Source organism: Triturus cristatus, chromosome 4_2 (genome assembly GCF_964204655.1).
Source record: "Triturus cristatus chromosome 4_2, aTriCri1.1, whole genome shotgun sequence".
NCBI lineage: Eukaryota > Metazoa > Chordata > Amphibia > Caudata > Salamandridae > Triturus > Triturus cristatus.
The window spans coordinates 709,162,336-709,173,445 of record NC_140586.1 but is presented as its reverse complement, the minus strand read 5'-3'; the positions used below and the strand labels follow the sequence as shown (position 1 = coordinate 709,173,445).

The 11,110-nt window shown below is 45.4% G+C and overlaps 1 protein-coding gene across 1 annotated transcript in view; it reads right to left on the bottom strand.

Moving 5' to 3' along the window:
• NDC1 (NDC1 transmembrane nucleoporin) overlaps window positions 1-11,110 on the bottom strand; it is a 370,234-nt gene that overhangs the window by 238,089 nt on the left and 121,035 nt on the right. Inside the window, exon 9 of the mRNA XM_085602585.1 lies at window positions 7,328-7,420. Coding sequence (XP_085458711.1) covers window positions 7,328-7,420 — 93 coding nt within the window. The remainder of the gene's footprint in view (window positions 1-7,327; window positions 7,421-11,110) is intronic.

Here is an 11,110-nt window from a genome sequence, read left to right as displayed (position 1 = left end):
CCATGTCTCGGGCGATATTTTAAAACCCGGGACATGTATCGGGTCTAGAGATAATCAGTTCAACAAGTACTTACTTGCACCCACTGGGGTGAACCACTCAAGAACTCCATCAGAGATCATCAGTTCAACAAGTACTTACTTGCACCCACTGGGGTGAACCACCCAAGAACTTCATGTACCAGCTTCCCTTGGGGCGACCCGGAGGAGGGGCTAGCGGAGTGCGGTCCATTGCGATTGTTTCTAAAAATGGCTCCCTCGAGCTTTGAGCTGACGAGCTCCTGGACGACGCACCTGCGTGCCTGTGCGGGCACTGAGGCCTTTGACGGTTGCTTGGCGGCCCGCTCTTCCACCCCTAACTATTTTCTCTACTGATGAGGGAAGTTATCCCGAAACCCGAGCCATGTCTCGGGCGATATTTTAAAACCCGGGACATGTATCGGGTCTAGAGATAATCAGTTCAACAAGTACTTACTTGCACCCACTGGGGTGAACCACTCAAGAACTCCATCAGAGATCATCAGTTCAACAAGTACTTACTTGCACCCACTGGGGTGAACCACCCAAGAACTTCATGTACCAGCTTCCCTTGGGGCGACCCGGAGGAGGGGCTAGCGGAGTGCGGTCCATTGCGATTGTTTCTAGAATGTTAGGGATGTTGGGACTTGATGGGTGGCAGTTGGAGAAGATGGGCTGAGTAGCCAGGTGGCTGCTCCTGGTGGGGCTTACAAAAAGACTTACTAAGGAACCTATAAGGATATAACTGAAGAATAAACTGCAACTACAAGACCCTGTCTATGAGACTTCTTTTATTCCTACATTGGCGACGAGGATGGGATTCGAACCCACGCGTGCAAAGCACAATGGATTAGCAATTAGGGTAAAAGTAGAACGTCCCAGAACAAGGACAGAGTGTCTAGCGCCAAGAACTTGTCAAGCACCTACTGTCAACTTCAGAGAGAGTAATTCGTTTAATTCTACCATTGACAGAGAGTTGCTCAAAAGCAAAAAAAAAGAAAAAAAGAAACACAGCGAAACCAGAGGCACACGAGTAATTTGAAGAGCTTTGAAAGGAAGATGGTGATGCTTTGAAATGTTAGCGTGCTCACTAGAGCAGCACTTTGTAATTTGTTTAATTTAAATGTTGTAAAATGTGTTTTGGGGTCTGATGCTTATTTAACACTGCGGGGGTGAGTATTTCAGTTCTTTTACGTATAGAAGGGCATATATTGATATTTTGGGGTATTATGTGAAGTTGTGGACTGGTTAGGGGGCCGGTGTTATTTTTAGTTGTTCTAGAGTGTGCCCATTATTCAGGCCCACAGTGCTATTTTTGAAGATTGTAGTGTGTAACCATTACTTAGGACCCCAGTGCTATTTGCAGCGTATGGTCATTATTTTCATATGCGCTGCGTAGTAGTTTATTGTGTTTTATAGGGAGGAGGATTTCCCTTAATTTCGGAGGTAACTGATATGTATAGGGAGAAGGATTTCCCCTTTACATTGTTTTTGGAGGTAACTTATATGTAGAGGGAGGTGGATTCCCCCTTTACGTCAATTGGTGGTAACTGGAATGTAGAGGGAGGTGGATTCCCCCTTTACATTAATTTCGGAAGTGGTTGGGATGTAGAGGGAGGTGGATTCCCCCTTTACGTCAATTGGTGGTAACTGGAATGTAGAGGGAGGTGGATTCCCCCTTTACATTAATTTCGGAAGTGGTTGGGATGTAGAGGGAGGTGGATTCCCCCTTTACGTTAATTTCGGAAGTGGTGGGGATGTAGAGGGAGGTGGATTCCCCCTATGTCAATTGGTGGTAACTGGGATGTAGAGGGAGGTGGATTCCCCCTTTACGTCAATTGGTGGTAACTGGGATGTAGAGGGAGGTGGATTCCCCCTTTACATTAATTGGTGGTAACTGGATGTAAATGGTATATTACTGTGCATGCAGTAGAGGGCATGTAATATTCCCTGGTCCTGCTATTTGTTTACCATTTATTTATTTCTATTTTACAGTCTATTTCTATTTATTATGATTGCATTACTGTTATTACATTTATATTAGTATTATTATTATTATAACGAAAGAAGAGTTTTTTCTCATTTCAGTACTTTTGTTATATGGCGTTTATTTCTAGGATGTTTTATCTTCTTTTCCTTCGTTTATATAATTGTATACTATTTCATTTTGTCAATATTGAAAGGGGGAAGATATGTAGTGATCTGCTTCTAATGTTATGTATTTCCCTTGTCCTGGTTCTCTGTCTAGCTATGTGAGGTCATGTAGAATGTTAGGGATGTTGGGACTTGAAGGGTGGCAGTTGGAGAAGATGGGCTGAGTAGCCAGGTGGCTGCTCCTGGTGGGGCTTACATAAAGACTTACAAAGGAACCTATAAGGATATAACTGAAGAATAAACTGCAACTACAAGACCCTGTCTATGAGACTTCTTTTATTCCTACACAGACGCATGTACCAGTCCTTATCTGGCTAGTGACAGTAGGTAGGGTAGAATCTGTTCAGGTGATGTTTTCAATGGATGCAGGTTAGATTGCTGGCACCATGAACAGAATCACTTCCATTTTACGTGTTGTTTGTACTCTCCGCTTTCACCTTAGATTCTCCATACAACCATGAGGGATGTCTAATTCTTGGAACTCGTTAAATTCAGGAGCCATGAGTGCAATTGGAGAGAGGCTGGTTCCGGATGTAGGATCTCATCAAGTGTTTGCATCTTCAGCAGGCAGATGGGATTAAACTCTGACAGCAGCAGAAGCCCTATAACCCAATGCTCCCCGGGTTATTTGGGAGCTATTAGAATGAGGCGAAAGTGCTCCTTTTTCATCTTGTTGCGAATCCTTGGTATGAAAGGGAAGGGGGGAGCGTATGCATAAATCCCGGACCATCTCATTGAAATGGCATTTTGCCACGAACCTGGGAGCGGGTTTCGATAGGCGCAAAAGTGGCATTAGATGTTCTTGCCTGTCGCAAAGAGATCCAATGCTGGTTTGCCCCAGCATGAAAATATCTTGTCCAACTCCAGTTGTTCCAGTTCCCACTCGTAGCAACTGTCTCTTGTTCAGAAGAGAGCATCCGTTAAGACGCTTTTCACTCCTGGCAAGTGCTTGGCTTTTAGAGATATTTTGTGGGCTGTGAACCAGTTCCAAAGATCTTGAGCCTCCTGAGAGAGAGTTAGAGACCTTGTTCCCCATAGCTTGTTGAAGTAATACATGCAGGTTGTATTGTTTGTACAGAAAAGCACAGAGGCTCCTGCTATTCGTGGCAGAGAAGCTTCTAGAGTGAGAGAGATCGCTGTCAGTTCCAGGGGATTGATGTACATTGATTTTCGAAGTGCAGATCATTTCCCCTGGATTTGCAGGTACTGCAAGTGGCCGCCCCAGTCCTCCTAGGAGGCATCGGTCATGAGGATGTAGCCTGGCACTGCAGTCAGGAATGTGAGGCCTTGTGAGATGAGATATTTGAGACCACCATAATAATATTTCTCGCATCCTTGGAGTAATGCTGATCACGTCTTCAAAGGAGCCTCCTGTTTGGATCCACTGCATCTGGAGCTGCTCTTGTAGTGGCCTCATTTTTAGTCGTGCCAGCGGGACTAGGTTTATTGCAGAGGAGATCATGCCCAGCAACGACTTGAACAGCTACACTGAAATGGACTTTCTTTTGGAGATCTTTAGAGCTTAGCTTGACCACCTTCGTTGCATGTCTTGTGATAGATAGACCTTGTTTCTGATTGTATCGAGGTTGGCTCTCAAAAACATTGTTGGATTTGGGATGGTCGAGGACTTTGGGAAATTTTCTGAGAGACCAAGCCAGTGAAACAGTGAGAGGCAGGCTGTGGTAGTTTTGGAAGCTTACTGCGGTATTGATACTTTTAGCAGCCAGTCATCTAGGTAGGGGAATACCCAATGGCCTTGTATCCGGAATATGGCTGCTACCGGGGAAGTCATGAGGTGAAAATCCATGGAATGGATTTGAGGCTGTAAGGAAGGACCCTGAATTGGTAATTGGTCCCGACTACAGTGAAGCGGAGATACTTGTGATGCTTGGGATATATGGGAAAGTGGTTGTTTGCATCTTGCGAATTTAAAGAGGTCATGCAATCTCCGATTTTCAACAGGTGGAGGATGTCGGAGAGAATAACCATACAGAAAGATTGTTTGCGCAGAAATTTGCTCCGCTTCCTGCAGTCTAGGATGGGTCTCCATTCCAGTTTTCTTTCATACAAGGAAAAAATGGGAGTAGAATCCCTTTTGAGAACAAGGAACTTCTTCTATCGCACCCTTGGCCAACATTATTAGGTTCTTTCCTCAGTAAGAGAAGACCAGGTGGGTCGCCCCCTTTGGAGGATTGTTTGGTGGTCTATGCACAAACTCCAAGGTATGTCCGTAGTTTAGTAAGTCTAACACCCATTTGTCTGATGGTATTTCCTTCCATTGGAGAAGGTAGTTGGAAATATTTGCACCAACATGGGTGGAAGGAGTGGATGTAGCCGGTACCTGGTCCAGGTCACTGTATCACGACCGGTACAAGCCTTGCTTGTTTTAAGCTGCGATGTGGGCTGATGGTAGGCGGGACTATATTGAGATTGGGATTGCTAGTGCTGAGGTCATTGATAAGCCCCTCTGTAGGTAGAGAAACCTTTCCCTCTTGCACCCTGAAAGGGTAACTTCTTAAATTGGCAGGTGCCAAGAGCCCTACCGGTGTCAGTGACCGTCTTTATATCCAATTAGGCATCATCTATATGTTTCCAGAACAATGTTTTTCCGTCATAGACCATGCCCAAGATCTTTGAATGGACCTCCGGCTAAAAAAAGGTAGCCTTCAACCATCCCTAGCGTATCAAGACCGCTGCTCCGGCCTATTAACGGAAACCTGCGGAGGCGATGTCAAGTGTGCAATCTAATTTTCGAGGAAGTGCGCTCACCTTCCTGGAGGATCTTTTTTGCTTCCGCCTACTTGTCTTCAGGGACCAAAATTGAGTAGACTGCTGACATTAGACCACATCTAGCGGTCATAGCACCCCATGATGGCTAGCAAGTTGGCTGCTTGAACGATGATAGACATAAGGGAGAATCTCCTCCCTATGATGTCCACAAGTGCCTGCCTGGCTTCTTTGTCCGGTGGTGTGGAGATGGGAGTAGAAGGCTTTTTGGAGCTTCTTTGTGCCGCTTTTCAAATGACAGGTTTGGGATGACTTCAGGGATGACTCATTAGTGTAGCTTTGTACTATGTGTCCAAGCGAGGTGGTACTGCCGCTACTGTAGCCAGGTTCTTAATTATTTTAATGCCCTCGTCCCAGATATAGTCTAGAATGGGGATGGTAATCTGACTGCTTAACAAAGGTTGAGAGATGGAATCGTGCTGCAGCGCGGGCCGTCAGGTTATGAAAATACTCGATGTCCTCTGGGGGAAAGAGTCTGAAGGATGAGGTGGTGGTGGAGACTAAGTAGGGACAAGGAAGTCATCCCATTCGTCCCATGGATGTTGGGGGTCAGGGATCTCGCCTTCTTCCCTTTCATCTTCAGAAAACGTTTGTTCCACCCTTGGAGGTGCTGCTATAGTCGAGGCAGGTGTCATCCTGGGTGTTATTAGCAGAGGGATATTTCTTGGCGTGGCAGGAGAAGCAGGCTGAGGTAAAGCAAGTAGCTCCTCCTGTGGAGGTTCAGGAAATAGTTTATAATCCTGTAGCATGGCCTGCAAATCCTGAACTAGTGATATGTGCATCTGTACTTCATTATGTCTGGGCTGAAGAGCGGATGATGCTGATAATGTTCATAATGTCGCCTAGTAGGGGCATAATATGGATGGTGGTACTGCTCTTCGACATCATCATTATCTTCCTCCTGATATTCCACCTGGAGCTCTAAAGGGCTGTGCGCAGCCCCGAGAGGCCAGTCATCGTCCAACTCTGGTGTGTTATGGCTGCCATAGTTGAAGTTCTTGACGCCGATGGCTTCATAGACGACACAGTGGAGATAGTCTCTTTCGATACCAGCGTCAACGGTGATGTCTTTGTCGGCGGGGTTCAGAGAGGATTTTATTTACCTTGACGGTGTAGAGGAGGAATAACGCTTATGCTCCCCAGTCTTCAGGCGGAGTAGAAGGTTGAGAGGAGGCCGCCCCTGTGGAGAGGAGTTTCAGCTTCTCCTTTCTCAGAGGGTCTTTATGATGTACTTTTAAGGCCTTTCATCTCTCCTCAGATGCCCTTTGGTCAGAGGATCTTGACCTTTTGTGGGGTCTCACAGATGATATACTGTCCTCCTCAGAAGTGGTGGAATTCTGAGATTTAGACTTCTGTAGCCACAGAAGTAGCCTCTCCTCCCTTTCCCTTAGGGTGAAAGTGTGACAAATCTTGCACTCCTTTACCAATGTTAACGACAGTCTCTGTGTGGATCATCCACATGTAGCCTTTTCTTCCCACAGGACCTGAAAGATCTGAAGAGGCCCTTCTTAGATGTCTCAGACATAGTAGTTGCAGAAAAAGTTGATAAACCGGAAAAAACTTCTGCAGAATACTCCCTTCACGACATGCAGTTTAAAATCTGCGGGTGCAGCCTCTGTTGGAGTGTTCAAAAGGGTGATGTCGCTTTATTGGTTACAGTTCAAGTTTGATCCTTTTTTAAAAAAGGACATAGGCTATTTAACAGACTTTTCATTGCTAATATAGCCTCTGATACCGTTAAATACTGCTTTACTATGGTACCATGGGACTCCCACTTAGATAAAGGGGAATGATTCAAACATTTGAATCTATGAAAGATCCAATACTGGAGAACTACTCTGATCTGCTTCTAATGATGAGGAAAGTCAGGCTGTCACATTTAATTACGATGCAAGAATAGGCTGTGTCTCCAATTTCAGCTAGACCAGTGACATCTTTAAAAAGATTCTTGAATGGAGCAACATTCCAACTTTTAGACCGCTTGAAAACTCCAACTGGTAACAAAGAGGTGCATGAGGAACTTTTATCACAAGATTTTTTTTTGCACTACGTTTATCATGGTGTGTAGCTTTTACACTTGGCCTGAAGTAAGAAGGATATGTGGGTGCTCTGTTGGATGGCCATCACGTTTGAAGGTGCAGAAAACATGCATTGCACGAACACGGGACGGTACAAGTAGGCATGTGCCTTTAATTACAGTGTTAAATATTTAGCAAAGATAAATATTCTGAAAGTACCGGTTGAAAATTTAATGGGATGCCTTTCAATTATGTAGTAAAATACTCAGCGCAATGACCGAAAATAAACATGTCAGTAATCAGTTGGTTTAAAGGACTACAATGAAAATGTGTGCAAACAAAGAATCAAATACCTTCACAATGGGAGGAGGGTTGTTGCTTAAAACTACAGGAAGACATCTGTCTGTTTCTTCAACAAAGGTCGGATGAACTGGAAAAGTATAAGCCTAAAAAACAAAAAAAAATACTAAATTAATGTAAAAAGAGCATTTGCATGACTAGAATATACAAAAATTGTATTATCTTTCCCCTTAGCTTTTTGTTATTCAGAGAACCAAAGACAGATTACTGGTCTAGTTAGTTTTTACTGTATGAGATTGACCATGGCAACCTACACAATTACAACAATTACAAATGTTCACTATATTTTTAAGTAATCATGATAATCTATACCTTTTTAAGCTCGACCTCTGTGGTCAGAACGATCTTTGGTGTGCCTCACCTACAGAGATTCCGCGCGGTTTGGATCCTTTTGATCTCCCAGCCTAAACGCGATCTCAAACTCCCAACTGTACATTATACCTCATTGTGCTTCACCCCTCTCCCTACCAGGACCTTGAGGGACTGACCCCAGTGATCATCTCGACACTTCCTGCTCTACCCTTGTCCAACCGTGGCAGTCTGCTGGTCCCCCTGCAGACTCCCTTTGTACTTCTCCAATGTCCAACTTTCAATTTTCCCTCTGGTCAGTCTAGGCTTAATCCATGTTGTTTTCACTAACAATGTGGTGCTTCATGCTCCTCCCAGCTGTACTGGAACCAACCACTGACCTGTGCTTCCCCTCTTACCAACCATTCAGATCTGTTCCCACCCCTCCCCACAGTCTCCTCCTCCGAACTGCATGCCGTTCCTCAGTGCAATGTACCCCACTCCATCATTGGCCAACAGACCTAGACTTACTCTGGTTCTGCTTTCCTTTGACTCTACCAGTGTGTAGCCCTTGCAAACACACCCAGTACCCCTGGGGGTGTTCCCTTCCAAACCATACATTGTCCAAAATAGTTCTTTCCGCCATCCCCAAAACCGTTGACCAGATCCTCACTTGAAGCCTCTGACATCTTGCCCTCTAATCACACTACCAGGTATATCTAGTGTATTCTGCAGGTATCTCTTCCTACCTGATCAAAGCCCTATGCATACATAGGTTCCCCTACACACCTCGAGCTCAAAACCTTGCAGTCACCTACCATTCACAAACCCACCCTCCCACCCTCTCCAGCCCCCCTTCCAACCCCCCCCCCCCATCTTGGTGGTCTTTCCAATACCCCTTCGCCTCCACCCATCCCCACCCTCATACTTTTTCCCCTTGCCCTTATGGGTCTCACTCATGTAGCTCCATTTCTTGTCTGGCCCAGCCCACTGTCCATCACAAAGGGTCCCTTCAGTCTTCTTAGCCCCTTCCGGCTAACCGTCTGCAACATTCCTCAAACCCTTCCTCTTGCTTTCCATTTCAAACACTATACACTGTGCAGGGTGGCCAGAGAGCAAGCAGGGGCTCACAGGCCTCAACCGAGAGGTTTGAGGCGGGTTATTTATGATGTCCCAAGATCCAGTCTACTATGCAAACTGGGCAAAGTACAAACCTTCAGCACTTGATAATGAGTGGTAGCAATGGCAAGCAGTCAAAGGTTTCTCAGGAAGGTAGTGTGGGGTGCTTGAGCTCAAAGCTCAACAATCGCACAACAGTGCAATAAACAAATGCACAACCCAAGAAATAACTTTAATACACATTACAATATAATACAAAACAACAAAATACAATTTAATGTTCCTAAGTGGTCCCTCCGCTCAGGATAAGAGACAGAGTGAATTAGAGCAAATGTGGGGTTTTCGCTACTGGACGGGCTTGTGCTCAGTCTTTATGGTCCAGTCTTAAAAAATTTTACCACACACAGTGGATCAGTCTTCAGTGGAGCCACCAGCATGCTCACCCTCCTCTCTCTTTAATGAGGCAGCTTTGTTGGTGTGCTCTGTGACAGCTGCTGAGTCACCCGACTGGCAGACGTGGAGTCCTGATTCACTACAGGAAGATGAGACACTAAGGGCCAGCTGTCCCAATGGTTCTTCTGATTACAATGTGCCCACACACATGCTAATACTCCAGTGATGATGCAGCTACACAGAGTAGGATATCCTGGTCGAGGCATATATTGTATTGACTCTCAATCACAGTCTCAACTGGGCCATAGTAATCATGGTCTCAATCTTCACAGTCCCACCTGGAACCGCCATGTAGATACTGTAGGTCCACATTCTTCTGGGTGCTCCATAGGCAAAAGGGACATACTGCACCGAGCTACTCCTGGATAATCACACCTCCTACAAGGTTAGTAGGCTCCTTCCCACTCTCAGCAAGCAAGCAGGCAAGTAAGCGCAAGTAAGCGCTTCATAACAGGGAAGGAATATGCTACTTACCAGTATGCATCTGTTCTTGGCATGTAGAGCTGCAGAGTTGTACACTTAGCATAGATCGCCATCTGGTGTTGGGCCCGGATGTTTGCAGTTTGTTTTTGTTCTTTGGACAGTCTTTGGAAGTCACGAGTTCGGTGACTCCTCCTTCGGTCCGTACTGCGCATGGGCTTCGGCTCCATCCTCAGATTGTTTTTCGCCAACAGGGAAATGATGGAGCGTAGTAACAGTGAGAAACCCATGTGTGTTGTATCTAAATAAGATGGACTGGAACGGATACAGGTAGCCGGGGAGGCGGGTGGGCGTGTACAACTCTGCAGCTCTACATGCCAAGAACAGATGCATACTGGTAAGTAGCATATTCCGTTCGAGGCATATGAGCTGCAGATTGTACACTTAGCATAGATTATATAGCAGTACCCAACCTTAGCGACGACCACCGGTATCCGTTGCAGTGGTTTGAAAAAGTGTCTTTAGTACAGCCTGGCCCACACTAGCTTGCTGCTTGGAATGCACATCTACACTGTAATGTTTTGTGAAGGTGTGCGGTGTTGACCATGTGGCAGCTTTGCAGATGTCATCTAAGGGTATGTTCCCTAGAAAAGCCATAGAAGCCCCTAACTTTCTAGTAGAGTGGGCTTTAGGTGGAACAGATAAGGTTCTTTTTGCCTTTTGATAGCAAATTTGTATGCACTTTACAATCCACCTAGCTATCCCTGATTTAGAGATGGGGTTGCCTTTATGTGGTGGAGAGAAGGAGACGAACAATTATTTAGTCTTCCTGAAAGGTTGCGTTCTCTGTATGTAGTACAGCAAAGCCCTCTTAACATCAAGTGTGTGTAAAGCCCTTTCTGCAACAGATTGAGGTTGCGAGAAGAAGACAGGTAATTCCACCGATTGATTCAGATGGAAGGGGGAAATGACCTTGGGCAGAAACTTCGGATTTGTACGAAGTATGACCTTCTAAGGGAAGTGATAGCTACGAGAAAAGCTGTTTTCCAGGTGAGAAACTGTAGCTCACATTTATGCATTGGTTCGAAGGGCGGACCCATTAGCCGTGTAAGAACTACATTTAGATTCCATACAGGGGAAGGTGGTGCCCTGGGAGGAATTACTCGTTTAAGGCCTTCCATAAAGGCTTTAATAGCGGGCACTCTGAACAGTGATAAATGCTGTCTGTTTTGTAGATAAGCAGCGATCGCTGCTAGGTGTAGGCGTATGGATGAATATGCCAGGTTACACCTGTGAAGATGGAGCAGATAGCATATAATGTGCTGTATGGATGCATCTAAAGGGTTTATTGTATTGTTACGGCAGTAAATTACAAATCTTTTCCACTTTGCGGCATAGCATGCTCTAGTGGTAGGACGTCTGGCTTCCATGATGATGTTCATGCAATCAGGGGGAAGGTTAAGGTATCCAAATTCTAAGATTTCAGGAGCCAGATC